The sequence below is a fragment of the Protopterus annectens genome, chromosome 4.part1 (assembly GCF_019279795.1).
Source record: "Protopterus annectens isolate FY-2018-M chromosome 4.part1, PAN1.0, whole genome shotgun sequence".
NCBI classification, from domain to species: Eukaryota; Metazoa; Chordata; order Ceratodontiformes; family Protopteridae; genus Protopterus; species Protopterus annectens.
In genome coordinates, this window is record NC_056734.1 from 373,759,709 (window position 1) to 373,787,447 (window position 27,739).

A 27,739-nucleotide genomic window follows, 5' to 3' on the forward strand; every position below is an offset into this window, starting at 1 on the left:
GCAATCAGGATAATTTTTGGCTTCTCGTCTGACTTTTAGGAGTGCCTTGGGAAGAAGAGGCAGTGGAGGGAAGGCATAAACTGTTAGGGTTTCCCAGCTGAATGAAAGAGCATCCACTTTCCATGCTTGTGGGTGATAAGTTCTTGTGCAGAATTTCTGCAGTTGGCAGTTGTGAGGGGAGGCAAAAAGATCTATATCCGGGCGTCCCCATTTCCTTGTTATCATGTTGAAGACCTGTGAATTTAATTTCCCTTCATGTGGATCCATGAGATTTCTGCTTAGTTCGTTTGCCAGTGTATTTTTCTTTCCTGGCAGGAATTGTGCCTGCAGATGTACTTGATAGGTCACAGTGCTGTGCTCCACAGAGTCATGGCTTGCCAGCAGAGGGGGTAGGAATGTGTGCCCCCTTGCTTGTTTAGGTACCACATAACGGTGGTGTTGTCCATCTTTAGCAATAGTTGTACTGGATGTAGTAAATCCTTGAAGGCTGTCAGGGCATTCTGTACAGCTAGCATCTCTTTTTGATTGATGTGAAGATGCATTTGTTCCTTGGGCCACATGCCCTGAATACATTTTCCTGCCATGTGTGCCCCCCAGGCATAATCCGATGCATCCGTTGTTATTGTCTGCCTGGCTGTGGGTAAGGTGAAGGGCTGTCCCTTGTTGTGGTGACAGGCCCTGGACCACCATCGAAACTCCTGTTGTAGACAGGGAATTATAGTCACTATTGTTTCCAGGCTGTGGCAATGTTGAGTCCAAACACTTTTTAGATACCATTGTAGTTTCCTCAAATGCAGCCTTGCATATGGAATTAGTAGAATGCAGGAAGCCATGAAGCCCAGGGCCTGCAGAATTTTTCTTGCAGGGAGCTGGGTCTTTGCCATCATTTGAAAGTAATGAGTCAGTTTCCTTTGCCTGGCGTGAGATAAGACATCTGGGTAGTTGTAATTAAGCTTGCACCCAGGAATATTATCTCTTGAGAGGGCACTAGTTTTGATTTCTTTTCGTTTACTGTGTACCCTAGGCAGATTAATAGTCTTTTAACAAACGCCAGATGCTTTAGTAGAATGCCCTTACTCTCTGCTTGAATAAGGCAGTCGTCCAAGTAGAGATATATCTGAATTCCTCTGTCTGCAAAATGCGATTACCGGTGCCAGGCATTTTGTGAAGACCCTGGGTGCAGTAGATAAGCCAAAGGGCAGTGCAGAGAAATGGTAATGCATTGAGCCAGCTATGAATCTGAGGTATCTTCTGCAAGACTGTCTGATTGGGACATGCAGGTATGCCTCCTTGAGGTCCAAAGTAACTAGCCAAGCCTTCTTGCCCAGCATGGGTAGAAGTTGCTGCAGTGTTAACATCTTGAATTTTGGAACATCCAGGAAAATATTTAGGATTGACAAGTCCAGTATTGGTCTCCAGGCTTTGTCCTTTCTGGGAACCAGGAAGAGTCTTGAGTAAAATCCTTGTCCCTGTTCTCGCTGTGGTACTCTTTGAATAGCTCCCATGTCCATGACAGCAGCAATTTCCTTTTGTGCCTCTGCCCACTGGTTTTGTAGCAGGTCCGGCATACCTTTCGATCTTGGAAGGGTGTGAAATTGGAACCTGCAGCCCTGAGAAACTATATTCAGTACCCATTTGTCCTGGGTAATTATGTGCCAATTTTGTGCGAAAAGTGCTAGCTTTCCCCCTAGGGGTGCTGCTAAAAGGTAAGTGCTTGGTCTTTTTAGAGGAAAGTCATTGAGACAGTTTCCTATAAGGTTGTGATTTGTCTTCTCCTCCTTTGGGGGCAGAAGCACCCCATTGTTTAGGTCTGTAGGAGCCTTGGGGCTGACATCTGCCTCTTGGGTGTCTGTATCTGCCTTTTTGTGGCCTGTCTGACACCTGAAAGGACCAATTTTTTGAAGGCCAGTTTCTACTAAACCTAGGTGGTTGAACCTGTAAGAAATCCTTTACTGTCTGCATATATTTTGCTTTATCCTCCATTTTCTTTAACACTTCTTCTGCCTTAACACTAAACAAAGTATCGTGCTGTAATGGAGCATCCAATAATTTTACTTTAACATGTTCAGATAAACTTTGTTCTTTTAACCAAGCATGCCTTCGAATAACAGAGCCTGTAACTGCGGCTCTGCAAGAAGCCTCTAATGAATCAAAACCACATTGCAGAGTATGTTTTCCCACTTGTTCAGCTGCATGCAATAATTCCTGCATTTCCTTATTGTCAGGATTCTCTGAATTTCTAAGCATTTTCTGTTTTAACAAAGACATGAGGTACTGTTGATATTTAAGCATGTGAAACTGGCAGTTTAAAGCCCTTACAGCTAAAGTAGCAGAGGTGTAAACCCCCCCCCCATCTATCCAGAGCTCCAGAATCCCTATCAGAGGGAACATGGTTTTTAGCAGTGGAAGCCTTAACCCCTTTGGTACCCTGAGAAATAGTTTCAGGGTCAGCAGCAGGGTTCTTATAAAGAAATTTATGAGAGTCAGGGATCCTGTAATACCTGTCTGGCTTGACTAGTGCAGGGGGTAAAGAATCAGGAGACAGACTGGATTCAGAGAAAACATCATCAACTATATCAAGCACAGGGGGGATAGCCAAGGGCCTGTGTTGAGGCAATAAAAGAAAATCTCTGAGCCTTTTCTTGGATTCTGAATAATCCTGGCTCTCCCAGTGGAAAATGGTGTGCAGAGTTTCCCCAAAAGAGTAATCCTCAGGTGGAGAGGGTGAAGGTATAGATTCTTCAGCATCAGAGTCCTCATAGGGAGGAAGAGAATTAGCCCTGATCTGAAGAGGAATCTGAGGAAATAGAAACCTGGTCAGAGGAATCATAGTCAGTGTCTTGCCTAGGCCTTTTATCAGGAGGGGGATGGGAACCTCTGATCAAAGTAATCAAGTCTTCGGCCATTTTAAGCATCTGTTTCTTTGGCATGGTTGACTGTCCAGGAGAATGCTGTACTTGTTTCTTTGTCTTTAATGGTGTCTGACTGTACTTTAGCTGCTACAGAGGATTTAATAGTAAGCTGTGAAGGTCTGAAAACACCCTCAGAAGCCGATGCCTGCTCAGTGGCTCCGGACCCATCTGAGGGAATATTTTCCGTAGGCCCAATACCTTGAGTATCCAGAGGCCTAGCTGTCTCCACGTGGGAGTCGGATACGGCCTGTGGCTCTGAGGTAGCGGGTATCAGGGGCTGCGAAAGCGCCTCACTGAGAACCGGCGACTGGCCTAGAAGAGGCTTAGTCATCGGTTTTGGACCTCGGATGCCTGTCCTTTTCCTTGTCTTTGCGTTTTTTATGCATTCCTGTCATCGGTTGTTCCAACGGCATTATATAGTTAAACCTTCGGCCAAAGTAATGTAATGCAAAATCAAACAGACGTTTAATAGTGCGTTTGTTGAATCGAGCACAAAACAGACTACTAGTAACGTCGTGGTCAGGGCCTAGGCAAGGAATACAGTAAGAATGAAAGTCCTTATGAGGTATTTGCTTCCCACAAGAAATACAATTGTTAACTTTTACTGACATCGGTCTGGAGCAAGAAAAAGTTTCCCCAACGGGGTATTTAGCTTTATTGAAGACTTCGGTTCTGAAACTCTATTTCGAAAATCTCAGGAGTCGGCCGACCGGCACTTGCGAACTGCTTCTGCTTTGGGCACTGCGCGGCAAGAAAGACTGAAGAAAATGTCGGTTGCATCTTTTATACCCCTGGCGCACCGACGTCAGGGAAGAGGCGACAGCAACTGACGCCAGACCTAGACTTTGGAACTCGGGACGACTGCAGGTAGCCTGCCAGCAGGATAACCCAAGTGTAATGACTGCAACAGTGAAACACGATGATCAATGGGTCCCCTCAGGTTTTCCCTTCCTTCTTCCTGCCATTTGTTCTTGAACTGGGCTCCCCCCTTTTGTCAGCTTGCTGTTGTATTACCTGCAATACGCCTACCACACGGTGGTGGGACAGAGTGAAATAGCAGTTTAAACACCCTGCATGACTTTCCCCTTTTCCTCATTTTCTAAATCATGTCAATGGCAGGGTTCTCAAACAGCAGATCCTTATCTAAGGGGGAATTTAAGAGCTACATTTCAACATGATCTAGCAAGGGCTACAGCCTCAGCCGCACTTCTGATCACAAGACACAGCTGCTACCCTGTATGCTGCTCCCACAGCACAGTTTCTCTCCAAAAGAAAGTTTCGCCCGCTAACTAGTTGCAGAGCTTTGTCCTCAGGTCAGCATTAAACACCTTCCCAGTCTTTTTTCCTAGCTCGTCAGAGGAACTTGGTCATGGGACTATTGAGAGACTACTGCCCTGAAGTTCGCACATAAGCTGTATAACACTTTCTTCCCAAATCAAGCATGTTGTCCTCTGGAGGAGTAGTGAGAAAAGAACCAATTTAGACATTTCTTCTGGATCCATGCACACCACAACCAGATCTGACATTTATGGGACACTTAGACCCTGTGAAACCTGTTGGCTTTTTTTAATTTTTTTTTCTTTGGAAGCAGGAGGTTGACAGCCTGGTCCCTGGATGGCTGGTAAGAAGGCATTCTCCAGAGGTCCCAAGATGGGACCAAATGACCACAGACTTGGGAGTATCCATGACCAACAAAATCAATTTTTGTGCATCTCAAATGCCTCGCTTCTTCCCAATTTGAAGTACTCCTCCATTCTAGTAACCGATTCCCCGAAATGAGCTTCTGTAGGTCACTCAGAAAAAAAGTGTTCTGTGTCAGTGTTATAACTCACGAGGGAAGATATCTGAAAAATATAGTCCAGATCAGCCGGCTTACTTTCTTGAAAGTCCTCAGCCTGCTCACCCCAAGTGCTCCTTCTCTCCTCTAAACAGAGGGGCCTTTAAATTGAAGGTTCAAGCCCGGATTGCAGGCTATGCAGAGAAGTGAAAATTATGAGCTCTAGAAACTGGGCTGGACAAATGGGGACTCTGAAGCACAAGTTCCTGCTGTCAAGATATTAACAGCAATCTAAACAATCTAAAGAGAATGTGGGCACTTGTATCTGATATGAATATAGTGTGGGGGAGAAAGGACATCCACTCTTAAGCCACAGCAGACTGTCAGACATACACTTGTGAGGCAGTTCCCACATAAAATAAATTGATAATCTAGCAGTGATCCTTATGAAGAACACTGCAGACAAAGCAGTTAATGATTAGCTGCAATGTGCCTAAAGACACATGCCACAGAAAATTCATGTTTCTTCACCAGCAGTATATTATTTTAACCTCAGGGATCAGTCTAACATTTTTTCCAACGTGAAATGCACTGCTCAGACAACAAAGGAAAGTTCCCAAACTTGCAAATGAATTCCACTGAAATCTCATTCAAAACTAATGCAGGCTGCTCTAAAGGACATTCCAACTTTTTCAGACAAATTTGTGTACTGACTGCTGGTGTCACAAAACTAGCCCTAGCAACAGGCATAACAGATGGGGATTAATCTCAAACACTTGAAACTGGGCACTTTACAAATTCTTCTGGAGAGGATGGCATGAAGCAATTCTCTGAACAAGTGGTACTTTCAGTAAGATGACAGTAAGGGGACAGTGAACTATTCAATGGTGCAAAGAAAAGAAGAGATCATGAAAAACCTTAACTATGTGGCTGGAGCTCTTATGACTTAGGCAACCAGCATTCAAATAGTGTCCCTGACACTAGAGGAGCCAGGAGAGGAGGGAGAGGAATGAAGGTGACTTGATGTGCTCTGCTGGTGGACAGGATGGTTGCAGGAGCTTGGAGGGCACATTGGAGGTGTGATTTCTTTGGTGAAGAATGGGGACTCCTCCACTTGTACTTAAAGGTTGTGTAGCTGCTTGTCAACATCCCCTTTTGGTAGTGTAAGCAAGATACTGTCTGCTCTCTTACCCTAGCCAAGCATCTGCAAGTATAAAAACTAAATTAAAAATTCTTCAAACCATCCCTGAAAGCCTCTTTAATGACTCTCTTAAAAGACAGTCACCCATGGTGATGAGGGAAAGAGTGGGTTCAACTGGCCATGGGGGGGGGGGGGGGGGGGGTGCAAAAAAAGAGAACACCGACTCAAACATCGTGTAACTGCCACCATCAGAGAAGGCTAGTCCCATCAACACTGCTACTGAACAAGAAAGATTTGCCATGAAATGTATACCCAGATGTAATTTTCATGAAGTAAATCTGCTGCAGGAGTGCTCTCATATTCATGTGTCAACTGTGACCTCCTCAAGAAAGCCTGTAATGCACATTAACACTGCAAACAAAATCAAATTTCTTTTTTTTAGAACTCACCTCTATTTTCTGGGCCAGCAGTGAGGGCTTGAAGTTTGATTTAATCACAACTTTCACTTCCAGTTTAGTACGCCCAACTTCTCTAACAAGAGGAATAACACGAAATGGAAGAATAATATCCTTTGTGGTGCGATACCTGTTAAAAGTAGAGCGAAGAGAAATGTAGAATCAGAGACAGATATTCACAACAAAAAATACAAAATTATGCAGCAGAACTGCTTTTGTTCTCAGCCTTCCAACCACCTAAGTATGTGTAGATCTCAAATAGTTATCACGTTCGACATTACTAATCCAAAAACAATTACAGAAATGCATTATTTTACAAGTCTGCCTTGTCAAATAGCCTTGCAATACAATAAAAACATACTGTCATCTTTCTGAACAAAATAAACCTAATTAATCTCGTTAATCAGAGGAATAAAACTCAAACTTCATATTTCTTAGATTTTAACAGAAACAAAGTTGCAATAAGTCAAATACTTGTGAACACAGACTGGGTCACTCTACCAAGCCCTAAACAAATTTGTTCAGGATACCATCAAACACATTTTAAGAGAAAAAAGACATGACAAGCACATACAAAAAATAAACCAGTTATCAGAAATCAACCATTTACAGCTTATAAAACACATTGGACCACCTACTACTGAGAATGTCTAAAGTATGGGATAAAAATTAACTTCATTTATTACCTCACACTGGCACAGATTACTTAAGAGGAGCAGATTTGCATACTTTAGCCACAGAATGCAATGTCAATTACTCTGAACACAAGTTGACACTTGTTGGATCTAAACTATTACCTTAGATTAAGGGAATGGTTTACTTTGTTGAAAATTGCTCAGACCAGAATGCCCAGTTGCAAAGCATCTTTCTTTTCACATGTGGTGTCTCAGAGTAGATCTCAAATTCCTTTAATTCATTCATAATTTCTAAAAGGTCAGAAAGTACAGTTGAGCAAGTCCTACTTTCCTGTAACAGTACTTGTTAGGATGTCACCTTGCCTCAGTGGCATACAGGCTGTTGTGCCTGCCCAAACCCACACTAGTAACTTTGCAGAGCTCAGAATGTCTTCCTCAGACTCTGTAATAGAGGATTGGCTACACTCCCCCCATTAGAATAAGCCTACCCCCCCCCATCACAGGAAGTCAGTTATTTTGGCTTGTAGTACCAAGTATAAAGAACCCAGAAGGACCAGAAGCAAGAATGGTCTTAAGTCAACCAATTTGCAGCCATAAAACATGAACACAAACAAGCAAATCAAAAACACAAAGTTGGATACCATCGAATCATACAGAAAATAAGGGGATGGTGGATGGGTGCGGCCACTGAAGCAGTACTATGTTCATCATTCTCACTGTGCACCACAGTGCTCATCTGACACTACAGAAATTCAGTTTCCCAAAACAAGTCCTACAACACTTACGAAAAACCCCATATTTAGTTAATAACAATGTCAAGCATACAAACACAAGTTAGAATTCCCAGAGAATTAACAGGAGTAGTAAATAGCAAGAATATTAAAACGCTGACACAAATTATGTACTATATATTAAAACAGAAATCAAAAGAAAATAAAGAGAAATAGAAATTCCCAAAGGGATCTTCTCAGTCTGGAAGTTGGTAGGCCTAGGCACAGTACCCAAGGTCGAGCTCTTTTTACTTGTAGCTTTTGCCTTGGGCCTGTTCATGTCCAGTCTCCTTGAAAGAAATATCAGATTTTGGTAGATGCCTAAAGGGAAGTAGTCAGTTTAGGATCGCTCACTGGAAGCAGAGGCATGCTTAGCAACTCTGTACTAGAGCTGAACGGCTAGGCCTGAACTGAAGCTGAGGGACCAGGCAGCATGTCGGACTTTGAAAGGGTCTGAGAGGCCTGTGCCACCACTTCACTTGAAGGGAGCTGCAAAGGCATCTCTCCTTCCTCTGCGATAAGCCTTAGGGCACTGGTGGACAGAGAAAGACTGTCATCCGGGGCCGTAAGTTTGGGTCTAGTTTCCTTTTTGCGCTTAGAGAGCTCAACCTCAGGAATACCAGCAGATGCTAGTGCACGACGGGAAGCAGACTGCCGACTAAGGTGCTTTGACAAGATTTTGGCCTTGCACCTTACAGTCCTAATATTGAAACTGGTGCACAGACGGCAATTAGGGACGTCGCGGTTTGGGCCTAAACTGACACATTGAAGTCTCAGAAGTAAGAGTTCCCCAATGGGGTACTTAACAGTAGAAGAATTTCTCACTCAAGTGTGGACCGATCGACTCACTCAACTGCTTCGGGCTTGCAAAGCCAAAAAAAGAACGGTGTCATGGTGTCAACTGGCTCCCTATATACCCAACCGTCTTGACATCATGGTAGACTGTCTGCCAGCTCAGGGAAAAAGGCATTTTTTTTACTCTGGTAGTTGAGCCAACCAAGGGCTTCCAAAACAGGAAATTCCATAAGTCAGGACTGCAAAAGTGAATCACGAACACGGGAAGTTCCCAAAGGGATCTTATCTTAGTATGGAAGCTGTAATCCACCAGTGCAGGCACTGAATTATTTCAGCTGTGCGAGTAAACTTTCTGCGACAAGGATAAGGCTTCCATTATGGTAGGGGGCTTGGCCAATCCTCTAATCACAGAGTAAGATGAGGAAATTCTATGCTTTGGAAAGCTACCAGTGTGGGTTTGTGCAGGCAAAGAACCCATATGCCACGGAGGGAGTATAAATGATCAACATCTGCTGGGGAGCCGCTATCGTTCCATAAGCTTGCTTTTACTTTTTACCAACTAACATCAGAAGCTGTAACCATACACTTTCCTGAAGCGTAATCAACATTGATGGAAAAAACCCAAAGAGAGAAAGTTATGGACTAAGCACAACACATCCTGGCCATAGCACATTAAACTCTTTGAAAACAGAAGTACAAAGAATTTAAGTGCTGACATTCCCAGAGTCCCCACAATCCTTGTATCACATTTTCCATGGGGTGTAGAAATATTTAAACAGGCATTTCCAAACATTTTAAACCTACACAATTTTGTGTCATATCTACGTATACTAATCAAGTACCATCACACCTCACCTGGAATACCTTCCCCTAGGTCGGTCATTCTACCAAGACAGACTACAACTGCATACTAGATGCAATCTAACAGATGAACAAAAAACATGAGAAATGCAGCCCTTCAAAAGCTGCATGCCATTTCTTACCCTTGCCTGCAAACTCTAACCTCTGTCACTCTGCCTTGGAAGTACACACCATTTCAGACTGAAAAGAAAAGAGCTAGTAGTCTTGTTAATCCTCTGGATGTCCCCATCTCAAAAACAAAAATATTCAACAAGCTGGTCCCAGGACATCATCCCACCCCTCCAAGAGCAACTGCTCCCAAAATAAGAGCTTTTTTTTTTTTAGAAGAATGTATACAGCTGCAGGGAATGGATTCAGCACCAAGGAATATGAGGTGGGACAAACTGAATCTACCCAAGTACCCAATTTGGTAAGCCTAAAATTTTGAGCTAAAGACTTGTGTATCCCCCAGAGTATCCGGAGATAAGCAGCTAGTGAGAATTCCAGGTGTAGTGAAGAGATGCCTTAAAGGCTCCTCTTGATAGGCAAGTCCCCTTTGTATCATGGCTTCTTGTCCCAACCACAAAAATGTGGTGACTTTTTTTTTTTTTTTTTTTAAAGGTAAACCAGGAAGCATCTGATCAAGATCAGTGAGAAAAGGACAGTTTTGTACCTACCATAAATGTAGATGTCTGATAGGAATGCATCTGCAGTCCTTACAAATGGGTAGTCCTGTCGTCAGGCAGCCCTTCGGTCGGCCGGATTCCAAAGTCTGGGTCTGGCTTCGGCTGGTGTCGCACTTCACCCGACGTCATCGCTGCAGTTTTTCGGGTATAAAGGCATCAGCCGACGCCATTTTCCTCAGTGTTTCTTGCCCCAGATGCCAGGTGCCCTCTTGGATGGCTAAATTTGGATGAATGCCAATGTTTCCAACTAGTAGAGAGCAAACACATAAAATAAGAATGTATGTACATATATACAAACAAATACACCATAATAGATCCCCCCCAAGCTAGCTGAAGGATGGCAAATACCCTAGGAGTACCACAGAGGGGAAGGTGGGTGGGTAATCCTGACTGCAGATGCATTCCTATCGGACATCTACATTTATGGTAGGTACAAAACTGTACTATGTCCTTCAAGGATGCATCTGCAGTCCTTACAAATGGGTAGAATACCATAGCTAAACTAGGGGAGGAGGAAAAAAGGAGAGATTATGGTGTAGTTAGGATCCCTTGCAAAACAGCAGTGGCAAAACCTGCTTAGGATCTAGAGTATAAAGGTAAATTGTAATGCTTGGCAAATGTATGCACGGAGGTCCAAGTAGCAGCCTCTATAATGTCCTTGGTAGCCACTCCTCGTAAGAAAGCTGTGGTAGTGGCTGTAGCCCTTGTAGAGTGAGGCCTGATGTTCTCTGGAGTTTTCTTTCCATGGTAGGAGTAACAAAATCTAATGCAATTTCCTATCCATTTGGAGATTGTCTGTTTTGAAATTGGTTTTCCTTCCTTTCCTGTTGCATATGCTACCAGAAGCTGGTCAGTTTTTCTATTGGACTTGGTCCTGTCCAGGTAGTAGCGTAATTGTCTATGTACATCCAAGGTGTGCAAGAGTCTTTCTCCCCTGTTCTGTGGGTTGGGGAAGAATGTAGGTAGGTGGATAGCCTGATTTAAAGACACTCTGGATACCACCTTAGGCATAAATGTAGGATTTGTTCTCATGGACACTATCTTGATGGAAGATCAGGAAGGGTTGCACTGCCATTAATGCCTGTAGTTCAGAGACCCTTCTTGCTGAGGTGATTGCCAGCAGGAAAGCAGTCTTCCAGGATAAGTATTGTAATTCTGCTGTTGCTGCTGGTTCGAAAGGGGAAGTGTCAATTTTCTAGCACAAAGTTGAAGTCCCATGCTGGCAATGGTGGTTTCCTGGGAGGTTTTACATTTTTGATTCCTCTCAGAAACTGTCTGAGCAGAGGGTGAGAGAAGACAGGAGGATCCAAGCTGTATTCTGCTGAAATAGCTGATGCATGTATCTTGATGGAAGAATAGGACAGGCCTGTATGGAAGAGCTCTGCCAAGTACTCCAGAATGTTGGCTATGTTTACCAGTGCCACATCTTCTCCCTTTGCAGTACTCCAAATGAGATATCTTTTCCATTTTGCTGCATAATTCTTTCTTGTTGAAGGTCTATGAGCCTCAAGGATTATGTCTTTAACCCTTTGGGATAAATTTGGGTTAATTGCTCTTATGTAATGTTCCAGGCAGTTAGTTGCAGAGTTTTCAGGTTTGGATGCAGGATGTTGTAGTTGTTCTGTGTTAACAGTAATGGGATCAGGGGTAGTGTCCATATTTGTTCCAGAGACATGCTCCTCAGCATCCTCTTTGATCTTCAAAAGCACCTTGTGTATCAAAGGAAGTGGTGGGAATGCGTATGCTGTCAGGTTTTTCCAACTGAAACATAGGGAGCCCACCTTCCAAGCAAGTGGGTGGTACGTCCTTGTGCAGAATTTCTTTAGCTGGTGATTGAGTGGGGATGCAAATAAGTCTATTTGTGGTAATCCCCATTCTCTTGTGATGGCTTTGAAGATGTCCGGATGCAGCATCCATTCGTGGGCATCTGTGGTAGTTCTGCTTAATATGTCTGCTAGAATGTTTTCTTTTCCCGGTACAAAGATTGCTTGTAACTGAATGTTGTAGCTCAGAACCACATCCCATAGGTCCAGTGCCAGCCGGCATAGAGGATATGAGTGTGTGCCTCCCTGTTTGTTGATGTACCACATAACTGTGGTGTTGTCTGTCCTTATCAACTGACCTTCTTGGAGAAATGGTCTGAATGACTGGATTGCCAATTTTACTGCCAGCATTTCCTTTAGATTTATGTGCAGGCGCAGCTGGTCTTGAGTCCATAAGCCTTGTATGCACTTGCCCAGCATGTGTGCCCCCAACCGAGGTCTGAGGCATCTGTCGTGATGGTTTGGCTTGGTTGACTGTTGCAGAAGGGCAATCCTGTGTTTGATTGACAGGCCTGAGCCCACCATAGGAACTCTTGCTTCAGGCATGGGATTATTGGAATTTTGGTTTCTAGGCTGTGCTTGTGTTGGGACCACAAATTCTTTAGGTACCACTGTAGCTTTCTCATATGCAGTCTGGCATGAGGGACCAGAATTATGCAGGATGCCATGAAGCCTAGGGCTTGTAGTACTTTTCTTGCAGTTAGATGGTTCTGCTTTGTTAATGCCAAAAGTAGAGAGGTAGTTGCTCTTTCTTTTCTGCAGTTAGGAATGCCATTTGTTTTGATGTGTCCAGCTCTGCACCCAGAAAGGTTATTCTTTGGGATGGAATCAGCCTTGACTTTTTTATATTGACTGTATATCCCAGGGCTTGCAGCAGGTAAATGACTCTTTGTAAGTCTTCTGTTAACTTGCTTTTGTTGTCCGCTTGTATCAGGCAGTCGTCCAGGTAGGGATAAATTTGGATCCCCTGAAGTCTGCAATGAGCAATTACTGATGCCAGGCATTTCGTGAACACTCTGGGCGCAGTAGATAAGCCAAAGGGCAATGCTGACAATTGATAATGCTCTGATCCTGCAAGAAATCTGAGGTATCTTCTGCAAATTGGTCGTATGGGGACGTGCAGGTATACCTCCTTGAGATCTAGAGTTACCAGCCAAGACTCCTTGCCCAGCATGGGAAGAAGCTGCTGTAGGGTCAGCATTTTGAATTTTGGAACAATGAGGAATGTGTTTAAAGCGGACAGGTCGAGAATAGGCCTCCATTTGCTCTCTTTTCTTGGTACCAGGAAGAGTCTGGAGTAAAATCCCTTTCCTTGTTCCATAGTTGGTACCTTTTCCACAGCTCTCATTCTTAATAGTTGAGATATTTGCTTTAGAGCTTCTGCCCTTTGAGTAGGTGGTAGGTTTGGCATTCCTCTCTTTCCTGGTAGAGTATGGAAATGGAACCTGTAACCTTGGTCTATAGTTTGCAAAATCCATTTTTCCCTTGTGATGCAATGCCAGTTCTTTGAAAATAAGGTTAGCTTTCCGCCTAAGGGTGCTTCCAGTTGTTCCCTGGTAGGCGGTGCCACAGCCAAGTCACTGTGATTGTGTTGCTGTAGTGGTGGTGGCTGCGTCCGTGCCTCGCTGGTTGTTACCTTGCCACTGGCGTCCCCTGTAGGCACCCCTGGATTGGTTTCTGCCTCTTGAATGCCTATTCCTGCCTCTGTGTCTTAGAGGAGTCCGCAAAGGACCAATTCTTGGAGGGCCAGTTCCTGCTAAACCTTGGAGGTTGAACCTGTAAGAAATCTTTCACTGTTTGTACAGATTTCGCCTTCTCTTCCATCTTTTTTAGTACCTGCTGTGCAGGGGAACCAAATAAATTGACTTTGTCCATGGGTGCATCTAAAAGCTTTGATTTGACATGGTCTGGTAATGCCTGCTCTTTCAACCATGCATGTCTCCTGATAACTGTGCCAGTCATGGCTGATCTAAAGGAAGCCTCAAGTGCATCATAGCCACATTTTAAAGAATGGTTACTAACCTGCTGTATGTTATGTACCATTTCCTGAACATATTTTTTATCTGAAGATTCTTCAGAGGACAGCTTTTTAAGTTAACTGGTCAAGCATAAACTCTTGATATTGAATCATATGAAATTGGCAGTTCAAAGCCCTAGCTGACAAAGTAGCAGAGGTGTAAACTTTTTTACCCCATCTCTCTAAGGACCTGGATTCCCTTTCAGAGGGGAGGGGGGTTTTTAGTAGATGCAGTTGTTACAGCTTTAGGGCCCTGGGAGATAGTCTCTGGATCTACAAAAGGAGCCTTGTATAAATGGTGATGAGTGTCCGGGACCCTGTAGAACCTATCGGGCTTAGCAGGGGCTGGAGGTAATGAATCAGGAGCAGTGCAAGCATTAAATGCATCATCTACAACATAAAGAACTGGAGGTATAGCTAAAGGCCTATGTTGTGGCAAATGTAGAAAGGTTCTAAGCCTTTTTCTGGAGTCTGAGAAATCTTGGCCCTGCCACTGAAATTGTTCCCTCATAGCATGCAAGGTTTCCCCAAAGGAAAATTCCTCAGGTGGAGAGGCTGAAGGAATGGACTCTTCGGCATCAGAGTCTTCGTAAGGGGAATAAGGAGCCTCAAGAGGGTCTGTATGTTCTGAGTCATCAGAGGAATCATCTGTGGATACTGACTCAGGGGGCTCTGCTCTAGGCCTCTTCTCTGGAGGTGGATGAGAGGTCCTGTCTGGATGAGGCTGGGATCCACGAATTAAAGAAATGAGATCCTCAGCCAAAGAAAGCATATGGGAACTGGTGCTGGGCCTGTGAGAGGGGGGTTTGGCAGGCACCGTTTTTGAAGCTTTGGCTGCTTTAGCCCTGGCAAAGGCCTTAATAGACATGGCTGCAGGAGGCCTAGCAGCTCCACGTGCAGGGGTTGAAATATCCAAGGGAATAGTGTCTGATAATTCCTGAGAAACCGCAACAGAAGGTTGGATTTCAGAAGCCGATTCTACCGGGTTAGAAGAGGCCTCGGTAGAAGGCATGGGTTCGGCTGAAGAAAGAACCGCTTTGCTCGGTTTCGGCCGAAACCGAGACACTCGCGGTTTGCTTAACCGCGGTTTCGGCCGAAACAGTGGACCGCGAGTGTCGGTCCTTTTCTTTGCGTTTTTTGGTAATTTGTGTAGTCGGATTATCCGACGGCATAATATAGGCAAAATCAGAGCCGAAAAACTGCTCAGCAAACTCCGACCGACGTCTAAGCGTCCGTCGGTTAAGCGTCCGTCGGTTAAGAAGCACAGGCTAGACAAGCTGCTACGTCGTGGTCTGGGCCTAAACAAGGTAAGCAGTAGGAGTGGAAATCTTTATGAGGTATTTGTTTCCCACAAGTTAAACAGTTATTCACTTTTTCTGACATCGGCTGAGGCAAGAAATAGTCCCCAACGGGGTACTTAGCTTTTTAGAAGTCTTCGAAGTAGTATTCGGTAGTAGTAATCTCTGGATCTGACCGACCGGCACTTGCGAACAGCTTCTGCTTCGGGCACCACGCGGCAAGAAAGACTGGGGAAAATGGCGTCGGCTGATGCCTTTATACCCGAAAAACTGCAGCGATGACGTCGGGTGAAGTGCGACACCAGCCGAAGCCAGACCCAGACTTTGGAATCCGGCCGACCGAAGGGCTGCCTGACGACAGGACTACCCATTTGTAAGGACTGCAGATGCATCCTTGAAGGACATCTGAGATATTCAGGGCCAACGGGACCGCAAACCATTTCAGGGACAGCATCCTTTGCTACATATGTAATGTAATCCTATTTCTAAAGTAGTTTTTTTTTTTTTAGCCCATAACTACTTCCCAAGTCAGACTTTGTGAGACTTGCTATCTGTGGAAAGGACTGCTCCCAAATAAGTAATCTTATTTGGTCCAGACAAAAAGGGGAGCCTACCCAATGTTGCCTGCGGAAAGAGGTGGTCAAGTCTGATGGTCTGCGTTTTACACTGACTTACTTTAAAGTCTAACATCTTACAATTTTTTGGATCAGAAATATACAATAGGAAATGGTATTAATATAGTGACACAGATGCATGCAGTCTCCCTATGCCAAAGCCAGGGTCAAGGGTAATCCATGGTCTTTCTGGTAACTGCCCCACACAGGTAGCAAACAGTGGCAGAGGGCACCCATGTCTTGTCCTCCTCTGCAAGCTATGTGAGACATCCCCATCATCATCTTAATTCTGAGAGAGTAACCATTGCAGAATAATTGTAAAGTGTGCAGATAAGTGCTGAAAAAAGTACAGTTGTGTACATTTACCATAAATGTAGATGTTCGAGTGTATTCACTGTTGCAGTCATTACATTTGGGTAATCTGCTTGCAAGTTGCCCTCAGTCGGCCTGATTAACAAAGTCTTGTGTCCTGCATCAGTTGCTGTCCCTTCTTCCATGACGTCAGGTCATCAGGGGTATAAAACATGCAGCAGACACCATTACATCAGTTTTTCCTGCCCCAGATGTCAGGTGCCCCCCTAATGGGAAGCAATTAAACATAAAAACACAAAGGTATACCTCCAACAAAAAAGCAAATGCACCAAAAAGGCTTTTAAGCATAGTAAAGGAAAGTAGAGGTATAGCCAAAAGAAGTCAGGTGGCAGGAGGGAGGGTAACCAGGACTGCAACAGTGAATACACTCGAACATCTACATTTATGGTAAGTGTACACGACTGTACTATGTTCTTCGTGTTTTACTGTTGCAGTGATTACATTTGGGTAGATTCCCAAAGCTTTGGTTGGGAGGAGGAGTTTAAATAGCATTAGGGCCAGCTATAAGGCCCTGCAAGACTGCAGTGGCAAAGCCAGCTATGGATTTAGAGAAAAGTGGCAAATGAAAATGCTTGGTGAAAGTATGTACACAACTCCAGGTAGCAGCTTCTAGGATGTCCCTGGTAGGAACACCTATGAGAAAGGCTATAGAAGAAGAAGCAGCCCTGGTGGAGTGAGGTCTGATCCCCCGGGGGAATAGGTTTTCCATGGTGCTTATAGCAGAAATGAATGCAATGGCTTAATCCATTTGGAAATGGTTCGTTTGGAAATAGCCTTCCCCTCTGCCCCTGCAGCAAATGCTACCAGCAGTTCAGATTTTCTTTCAGGTTTAGTCCTGTCCAAGTAGAATCTAAGTTGTCTGTGCACATCCAAGGAATGCAGTATCCGTTCCCCTTTGTTCTGTGGATTAGGAAAGAAGGTTGGCAAATGAATGGACTGATTAAGAGCCACACTGGATACCACCTTGGGCATGAAGGATGGATTGGTATTGAGTGACACCCTGTCCGCATGAAAGATGATGAAAGGCTCCACTGCCATAAGGGCCTGTAATTCAGATACCCTTCTAGATGAAGTGATTGCTAAAAGGAAAGCTGTTTCCCAAGAAAGAAATTAAGTCTGCAGTAGCAGCTGGCTCAAAAGGAGGTATAGTGAGTTTCTCCAATACAAAGTTAAGGTCCCAGGCTGGTGTTGGAGCTCTCCTGGGTGGTCTCAAATTTTTGGCCCCTCTGCAGGAACTGCTTGAGCAGTGGATGAGAGAAGAGGAGAGGTTCTGTGTTATAATGAGCTGAAATGGCCGAGGCGTGGATTTTAATGGAGGAAAAAGACAGGCCCTTTTGAAGCATCTCAGTTAAGTATTGTAAAATCTGAGGTAAATTGGGCACTGCTGTGTTCATCCCTTGAGATTGGTTCCAGGCACAGAATCTTTTCCATTTTTCAGCGTAAGATTTTCTAGTACTAGGCCTCCTTGCCTCTAAGATAACATCCATCACAGGTTTGCTGAAGGATGGTAAGGGACAGTTTAAGTAATTAGCCAGGCTGCAAGGTTCAGTGTTGGGAGTTGAGGGTGCAGAATCCGGTTCTCCTGCTGAGACAGCAGGGAAGGAGTCTGAGGCAGGTGCCATGGAAATAACCGTGACACACTGCGCAAGAGGGGGTACCAGTGTTGGCGCGGCCAGTCTGGAGCAATCAAAATCATCCTTGGTTTGTCCTGTTTGATCTTTAGTAGTACTTTAGAGAGGAGAGGAAGCAGGAGAAAGGCATAGACAGAGCATCCACTTTCCAGGCTTGTTTGCGGGGAGCCCTTGTACAAAATTAGTCCAATTGGTAGTTCTGGGGGGGGGGGGGAGGCAAACAGATCTATATCTGGGCTCCCCCATTCGCTTGTCAACATGCTGAAAATCCTTGGTTCCAGTTTCTACTGGTGAGGTTTCTGCTTAGTCTGTCTGCCAGTGTACTTAATTTTCCTGGCAGGAATTGAGCTTGTAGGTGCACTTGGTAGCTCAAGGCTGTATTCCACAATGCCATGGCTAGTCTGCAGAGGGGGTAAGAATGTATACCCCCTGCTTGTTTATGTACCACATAACCGTGGTGTTGTCAGTCTTCACCATTAGTTGTCCTGGAAGAATGTAGTCCTTGAAGGCCATCAGAGCATTCTGTACAACTAACATTTCTTTTTGATTGATATGCAGGTGCATTTGACTTGGGTTCCATTTGCCCTGAATGCACTTCCCTGCCAGGTGAGCCCCCCCCCATGCATAGTCTGATGCATCTGTTAGGGTCTGGGCAGCAGGGGGTGGTGTGAAAGGTAGTCCCTTGTTTTGGTGGCAGGCCTCTGCCCACCAAAGGAACTCCAGGCGTAGGCAAGGTAGGATAGGAATCACTGTTTCTAGGCTGTGAGAATGTTGACTCCATGGGCTTTTTAGATACCACTGTAGTTTCCTCATATGCAGTCTTGCATAAGGAATTAGAAGAATGCAGGAGGCCATGAACCCCAAGGCTTGCAGTATTTGTCTTGCAGATAGCAGGGTTTTTGTGGCCACTTGTTTGAAGTAGGTTGTCAAATGAAGTTTTCTCTGGCGTGAGGTAGGCCATCTGGGAAGTTGTATTCAAGCTTGCTCCCAGGAATATAACTTGTTGACAGGGTACCAGGTGTGATTTCTTTTCATTTATGGTGTACCCCAGACAAGTTAGAACCCTTTGTACAAAGGCCAGATGATTCAAAAGTACGTCCTGGCTTTCTGCCTGAATTAGGCAATCGTCCAGGTATGGGTATATTTGAATACTTCTTTGCCTGCAAAATGCAATAACTGGAGCTAGGCACTTTGTGAATACCCTGGGTGAGTAGGTAAGCCAAAGGGCAGGGCAGAGAACTGATAGTGAGTGTAGCTTGCTTTGAAGCGTAGCTATCTTCTGCAAGATTCCCTGATTGGGATGTGCAAGGTATGCTTCTTTTAAATCTAGTGTTGCCAACCAGGCGTCTTTGCCTAGCATAGGAAGTAATTGGTGAAGAGTCAGCATCTTGAATTTTGGAATCTCCAGAAAGGTGTTTAGAGTAGATAGGTCCAGGATAGGACACTATGATTTGTATTTTCTGGGTACCAGGAAAAGTCTCAAGTAGAAACCTTGTCCCTTTTCCTCTTCTGGTACCAGTTGAATAGCCCCCATGCATGAGACAGAAAGTACTTGTTTTTGAGCCTCTGCCCACTGATTTGGGGGTAGGTCCGGCCACCCATTTGGCATTGGGAATGTGTGGAAGTGAAATCTGTATCCCTGGGACACTATTTAAAACCCATTTGTCCTGGGTAATGAGTTCCCAGTTCTTTGCATGAAGAGCGATCTTTCCCCCCAAAGGGGCAGTCAGAAGATAAGTGCTTGGAAATTTTAAAAGGAAGTCATTGAGACAGTTTACCATAGGGGGGAGTCTTGTTATTCCCAGACTTGGAAGTGGAGGCCCCCCAACTGCTTAGTTTTGCGAGTCCCCCGGGACTGAAACCTGGGGTTTTTGCTGTGTCTGGGTTTGGCTTGAGAAGACCTGTAAGGGGCTGGAAAGGACCAATTCTTAGACGGCCACTGCCTACTAAATCTAGGAGGCTGAACTTGTAAAAAATCAGTTTGCATAGATTTAGCTTTATCTTCCATCTTTTTAAGAACTTCTTCAGCCTTGTTGCCAAACAGGCAGTCCTGATTTAAAGGAGCATCCAACAATTTAGCTTTAACATGTTCAGGCAAAGATTGCTCCTTAAGCCAAGCATGCCTTCTAAGCACAGACCCAGTAACAGCAGCCCTGCAAGAGGCCTCTAAAGAATCAAAACCACATTGCAAAGTATGTTTTCCAACTTGTTCAACAGAATGCATTAAATCCTGCAAGTCTATTTTCCACACAGTCAGGAATCAACATTTTCTGTTTAAGCAGTCCAATATTGCTCAGCAGTTGCTGATATTTTAACATATGAAACTGGCAGTTTAAAGCTCTAATGGCCAAGGTTGCTGAAGTGTAAACCTTTTTACCCCACCTATCCAGTGCCCTGGAGTCTATCAGAAGGGGTAGGATTTTTAGCAGTAGAAGCCTTAATGCCCTTCGGCCCCTGTGAAATAGTCTCTGGATCTGCAATAGGATTTTTGAAAAGGAACTTGTGGGACTCAGGAACTCTAGTATCCGTCAGGTTTACTGGGAGCAGGAGGCAGGGAATCAGGGGCCAAACTGGACTCCGAGAAAGCATCATCAACGATGTCTAGTACAGGAGGAATAGCCAAAGGCCTATGCTGAGGTAGGAGAAGGAAATCCCTAAGCCTCTTTTTTGAATCAGAAAATTCCTGGCTTTCCCAGTGAAAACGCTACCTTAGAGTATGTAAGGGTTCCCCAAAAGAAAAATCCTCAGGAGGGGAAGCAGAGGGAATAGAGTCCTCTGCATCAGAATCCACATACGTAGGCAAGGACAAATCCAGGTCATCAGAAGAGTAAGAAAAAACAATCCTGATCAGAAGATTCATAGTCAAGCTCAACCCTAGGCCTCTTAGAAGGGGGGGGGGGGTAGCTACCCCTGATTAGGGTCATTAGATCTTCAGACATTTTTATCATTTGTTTTTTAGGCATAGAGGCCTGAGCATGTGGCCTGGGCGTCAGTTTTTTAGACATGGATCGAGATTTAAGCCTTAGTAATGAAGGAGGCATCTATTTAATATGCAAGTCTGTAGGCCTGAATACACCCTCAGAAGCCGGTGCCTGCACAGCGGCTCCGGACCCATCCAAGGTAGAGACATCAGCGGGTTCCATAGTTGAAGCATCTCGCGGCATACCGGACTCCGAATGGGTCTCAATAGAGGCCTGCGAATCAGAAGTAGAGGGCATCAGGGGCTGCGAAAGCGGCTCACTGAGTACCGGCAAATTGGTGACTGGCTTAGGAGAAGCATCGTTGGCAGTTTTGGACCTCGGCAGCCTGTTGCTGTCTTTATCTTTACGTTTTTTTCAAAATCCCGGTAGTCGGATGGCTAACAGACAACATTTCTGGATAATTAAACTGAGAACCGAAATATTTAGAGGCAAAAATATACAGACGATGGATAGTGCGCTGATTAAATAAAGCACAAAACCGACAGCAAGGTACATCATGGTCAGGGCCTAGGCAAGGAATACAGTACGAATGAAAATCTTTATGAGGTATTTGCTTTCCAAAAGTAATGCAATTATTAACTTTTACTGACATCGGTAACGAGCAAGAAAAAGTTTCCCCAAGGGGTACTTGGCTTTTAGTTGAAAACTTCGGTTCTGAAACTCAAACGAAAATTTCAGGAGTCAGCCGACCGGCAATTGCAAACTGCTTCTGCTTCGGGCACCGCACGGCAAGGAAGACTGATGCAATGGCATTAGCTGCATGTTTTATATCCCCGACGACCTGACGTCATGGAAGGGACAGTACCCGACGCAGGACCCAAGACTTTGTTAATCAGGCCGACTGAGGGCAACCTACAAGCAGATTACCCAAATGTAATGACTGCAACAGTGAAACACGAAGAACATCTGCTGAGGTAGTCCCATCCCACCTAAAACTGCAAACAAATGCTCCCAGTTAATTCTGTCAAAAGCCTTCTTGGCATCTAAGCTGGACAGTAGGGAGGGGGAACCTCTTGTCATGTTCACCTGATCAATGATCAAGGCAGCTTTCAGCAAACTGTCAAACGTGACACAACCTGGGATAAAACTAGTGTGATCTAGGAGGTATTTACCAAGGGAGCACTGCTAACAGCCTTTAAGCCAACAGTGTAGTAAAAATCTTGTAGTCATGACTTAATATTAAAACTGGACTATATGAACGTGCTAGAGGGGGATTCCTTGCCCGATTTGGGCAAAATTACTACTGCTGCTCCTTTCCAATATGGCAGAATAACCCAAGCAGTACAGTTGTGCAAGTAAACTTACCACAACAGTAGACGTTCAAACGGTCAGTACTGCAGTAGCCTAAGTTATATGGCTTATATCCAACTAAGAATATAACAGACCGCTTCCAAAGCTTCAGAGCACCTGCCACACACCCAAACTGTTAGCTCAAGCTAACTAAAAATCAGGTTTGGGTGCTAAGCCCTTCACAGATTTCATGCCAACAGAGAGGGGGGAGGCTACAGCCCGGAGAACAATACTAGAAAAAAAAGGAACATGTGCCCCCTTGCTTATGTACCACATCACTGTGGTGTTGTCAGTCTTTATTAGGAGTTGCCCTGGATGTAGGAGGTCCTTGAAAGCTATTAGGGCATTTTGTACAGCTAGCATCTCTTTTTGATTGATATGTAGATGCCTTTGATCTGCAGACCATTTGCCTTGAATACACTGTCCTGCCATGTGTGCTCCCCAGGCATAATCCGATGCATCTGTTGTTATAGTTTGCCTGGCTGGGGGTAAGGCAAAAGGCTGACCCTTGTTGAGGTGACATGCCTGAGCCCACCATAGAAACTCCTGTTGAAGGCAGGGAATGAGTGGAATTGTTTCCAAGCTGTGGCTGTGTTGAGTCCATACACTTTTCAGGTACCATTGTAATTTCCTCATATGCAGTTTTGCAAATGGTATTAGTAGTATGCAAGATGCCATGAATCCATAGGCCTCCAGAATTTTTCTTGCAGGTAGTTGGGTCTTTGTTGCCATCATTTTGAAGTACTGAGTCAGCTGTCCTTGCTTGTCTGGCGTGAGATGAGCCATCTGGGCCGTTGTATTTAAGCTGGCACCCAGGAATATTATGTCTTGTGAGGGCATTAGTTTTGACTTATTTTCGTTTACTGTGTACCCTAGGCAACTTAATAGGTTTTTGACAAACGCCAGATGCCTTAAAAGAATGTCCTTGTTTTCTGCTTGAATAAGGCAGTCGTCCAGGTATGGATATATTTGAATTCCTCTTTGTCTGCAGTATGCAATTACTGGTGCCAGGCATTTTGTGAAGACACTGGGCGCAGTAGATAAGCCAAAGGGCAGTGCAGAGAATTGGTAATGGGTTGAACCTGCTATAAATCAGAGGTATCTTCTGCAATTTTGTCTGATAGGGACATGCAGGTATGCCTCCTTGAGGTCCAACGTTACTAGCCAAGCCTTCTTGCCCAGCATGGGAAGAAGCTGCTGTAGTGTTAGCATCTTGAACTTGGGTACTTCCAGATATGTGTTTAGAATTGAGAGGTCCAGAATGGGTCTCCAGGCTTTGTCCTTTCGGGGAACTAGAAAGAGTCTTGAGTAAAATCCTTGTCCTTGCTCTTGTGTTGGGACCTTTTGAATGGCTCTCATGTCCATGAGAGCTGAAATTTGCTTTTGAGCCTCCGCCCATTTATTTGGTGGCAGGTTTGGCATTCCTTTTATCCTTCGTAAAGTGTGGAAGTGGAATCTGTATCCTTGAGATACAATATTTAGGACCCATTTGTCTTTTGTGATGCTGTGCCAGTTGTCTGCAAAAAGTGCTAGTTTCCCTCCCAAGGGAGCTGCCAAGAGGGTTTGCTTGGCAGTCTGAGGGGTAAGTCATTGTGTTTGTCTTCTGAAAGTTTGAGACCTGTCTTCTCCTCCTTTTTGGGTTGTGGCACCCCCATTGTCGAGGCTGGTAAGAGCCTTGTGACTGACCTCTGCCCCTTGGGCATCTGTATTTACCCCTCTGTGGTCTGGCAGAAGCTGGAAAGGACCAGTTTTTGGTTGGCCAATTTCTGCTGAAACGAGGGGGTTGAACCTGTAAAAAATCCTTGACTGTTTGCATAGATTTTGCCTTATTCTCCATTTTCTTTAAAACCTCTTCTGCTTTTACACCAAATAAAACATTCTACTGTAAAGGTGCATCCAATAACTTCGCTTTAACATGATCAGGTAAAGTTTGTTCTTTTAACCAAGCATGTCTACGTATGACAGACCCTGTCACTGCTGCTCTACAAGAAGCTTCCAATGAATCAAATCCACATTGCAAAGTATGTTTTCCCACTTGTTCAGCTGCATGCAACAAATCTTGCATTTCCTTGTAATCAGGCTGTTCTGTATGTGTGATCATTTTTTGTTTTAATTGAGGCATCAAATATTGTTGATATTTCAGCATGTGAAACTGGCAATTTAAGGCCCTCATAGCTAGAGTAGCTGAGGTATATACTTTCTTTCCCCATCTGTCTAGTGCTCTAGAATCCCTTTCAGAGGGTACAGGATTTTTAGCAATAGAGGCCTTAACCCCTTTGGGACCCTGGGAAATGGTTTCTGGGTCAGCAACAGGGCTTTTATATAGGAATTTGTGTGAGTCAGGGACTCTGTAGTATCTGTCTGGTTTGGCTGGTGCAGGAGGTAGTGAATCTGGGTTAAGGCTAGATTCTGAATAAACATCATCCACAATGTCTAACACGGGTGGAATAGAAAGTGGTCTGTGCTGGGGTAGTAAAAGGAACTCTCGGAGCCTTTTCTCAGAATCAGAGTAATCCTGGCCTTCCCAGTGGAAATGTTCCCTCATGGTATGTAAAGTTTCCCCAAAAGAGTAGTCTTCTGGGGGAGATGCTGAAGGGATAGCCTCTTCTGCATCAGTCTCTTCATAAGGGGGAAAAAGGAGTATTCCTGTTCCTCAGAAGAATCTGAAGAAATTGAAATCTGGTCAGAGGAAGAATAGTCCTCCTCCTGTCTTGGCCTTTTATCAGGAGGGGGATGGGAACCCCTGATAAGGGTAATTAAATCTTCAGCCATCTTAAGCATTTGTTTCTTAGGCATGGGGCCTTGTACTGGAGACTGCTGTACAGTCGTCTATTTTTAAAGGGGTTTTCAGCTTTGCATAGGATTTAATAGTGAGTGTAGTTGGTCTGAAGACACCTTCTGCAACTGAAGGCGTTTCAACTGCACCGGAATCTCCTTCAGCCATGGAGTCGGAAGGGCCTAAAGGTAAAGGTTGTGGAGGCCTAGCAATCTCCGTTTGGGAATCGGATGCCGGCTGGGGTTCTAAATCAGTAGTCAGGGGCTGCGTAGGCGCCTCACTGAGAACCAGCGACTGGCCTAGCAGAGGCCTCAGTCTGGTTTGGGTCTCGGCTGCCTGTCTATCTTTGCGGTTTTTATGCATTCCAGTCGTTGGTTGCTCCGACGGCATGGTATAATTAAACTTCCTACCAAAATAATGTTGGGCGAAATCAAACAGACGTTTAAAAGTATGTCTGTTAAACCTAGCACAAAACCGACAACCTGTGACGTCGTGGTCTGGGCCTAGGCGAGGAATGCAATAAGAATGAAAGTCCTTATGAGGTATTTGCTTCCCACAAGAAATGCAATTGTTAACTTTTTCTGACATCGGACTGAGGCAAGAAAAGGTTCCCCAACGGGGTACTTAGCTTTACTGAAGACTTTGGTCTGAAATTTGATTTGAATATCTCAGGAGTCAACCGACTGGCACTTGCGAACTGCTTCTGCTTCGGGCACCGCGCGGCAAGAAAGACTGGGAAAATGGCGTTGGATGCCACTTATATACCCCTGGCGCACTGACGTCAGGGAAGAAGCGACAGGAACTGATGCTGGACCAAGACTTCGGAACTCTGGCCGACTGCGGGACTGCCTGACAGCAGGATAACCCAAGTGTGATGACTGCAGCAGTGTAACACGATGAACATCTAGAAACACTGACCCTGAATGGATGCGTTTTTTTCCCCCTGGCACTAACCAAAAAAATGTTTTCTACTTGCGAATACAAGACTTAACAGTAACCATTTTTCTTGCCTCCTTTAAAACCTGCAGCATTGTCTTCATAAATGAACTGCCTAAAAGTGATCAAAACTAAATTATCCAGGCAGCTGAATGAAGTTGTTTGAGACTGGGTTGTACAAAACTCCTCTTGCCTTGAGCGAGTAGGTCTAGTATGTGAGGACTCGTGTTAATTGCCCTTGGCCAATTCTATACGGGCGGCTAACCAAAGGTGTCTGGGTCAAAAGGGAGTCACCACAAGGACCTTTAGGAGAGTCCCACTGAATCTTTCAAATTACCCTGTGCACAAGTGGAAAAGGCGTAAATGCATAAAGAACATTCCCAGCCATGGGAATGGAAATGCATCTGTTTTCCAAGCTTGCATGTAAGGTGCCCTGAAGCAGAATTTATTCAGTTGTCTATTTTATAAACGAAGTAAAACAGATCTGAGGTGTTTCCCCACAACTGGATCAAATCCTGGAAGACTGCCTCGTTAAATTTCCATTTTTAGGGTCTATCCTGCTCCTATTCAGCTTGATTGCCACTATATTTTGCAATGATGGAATGTAATATAATTGGAAGGTTAAGGAGTGCTGTAGAGCTACCTCCCAAGCCATCACAGCCAGCCTGCTGAAAGGGTATGACCTGGTGCACCCCTGCTTATGTACCACATCACATGGTGTTGAGCAATTCCTTTTTGACAAAGCCCAAAACTGGAACCAGTAAATTCCAGGAGGATGACATTTGGTCCATGACTCCATCGAGTTTCTCTATTGGGTAACCTGGAGTTACAGAAGCCATATACAGAATTCAGAGATATTCTCTTGCAGATGTCTGAGACTGAATGGAAAAGTTCAGGAAAATTTCCAGATAAAAATCCACCTCCTGAGAGCAGCCTTTTGCTGAGAGGTGTCTAGAAGCAGCCTAGAAACAATCCTGTGTGACTTGGTCAAGGAGGACTTTTGTATATTTATCTGGAATCCCACACTGGTAAGACAAAACCCATGTTAAGGACTCAACGCCAGAGGGGGGAAAAAAAGACTCAGTAAATATAAGCAAATAACCTAAATAAGGAAACATGTGAATCCCACACAGTCTGCAATGAGCTACCACTGGAGACAGACATTTTGCAAACATCCTTGGAGATGTGCATAAAAAAAAAAGTTATGTATTTACCATAACACTCCATGTTAAGTCCATCTCACCCTTCATTCTTTACATATGGGATTGGAGCCAATCCTTGGCTCCGACTCGGCCTATTTACAAGTTGGAAGACATCTGGTTGGCTTGTGGCTAGGTAGGTATCCCATGGTGCACCAGTACAATCCCCAGATCTTGTTTGCTGCTGACTAGAAGAAATAAAAATAACCTACAGAAAAAGCCAGTACTAAAAGGGCTCCATAAATAATGAAATTAGTATTTTTCTGTCTCCAGGAACTTCCAGGATGGGGGCAGGAGAGCAGGTTCGAAAGAATGAAGGGTGAGATGGACTACTAACATAGAACGTTATGGCAAGTACATAACTTCTTTATGTTAAGTAGTCCTACCTCACCTTCATTCTTTACATATGGGACAGCCTCCCTAGCACCTTATCCTTGGATGGCTCAAGGAAAAATGCTCCTGAGTACTGTGGAACCAAAAGATGCTCTACTCCTAGAGGTTAAATCCAATTTGTAATGAATAATAAAAGTGTGAGGGGTAGCCCACTTAGCAGCTGCACAAATATTGTCAAGTGGAACCTTGGCTTGAAGGCTGCAGAGGTAGATTGAGATCTGGTAGAATGAGGCTTGATTTTAAAGGGTAAATGTTTATCCTCAGAACTGTAAACTTAAGCTATACAGCTAGAAATACAGTTAGAGTCACTTTGGAAACTGGTAAGCCCAACCTGGATTCGGAGAAGGAAATGAATAATCGATCCGATTTTCTAATGTCTTTAGGCTGGTGCAAATAAA

The 27,739-nt window shown here is 44.5% G+C and overlaps 1 protein-coding gene across 1 annotated transcript in view; it reads right to left on the reverse strand.

Annotated features, from left to right (window-relative positions):
- Positions 1–27,739, reverse strand: part of AP2M1 (adaptor related protein complex 2 subunit mu 1) — a 1,300,958-nt gene that overhangs the window by 517,152 nt on the left and 756,067 nt on the right. The window contains exon 14 of the mRNA XM_044070763.1: positions 6,280–6,415. Coding sequence (XP_043926698.1) covers positions 6,280–6,415 — 136 coding nt within the window. The remainder of the gene's footprint in view (positions 1–6,279; positions 6,416–27,739) is intronic.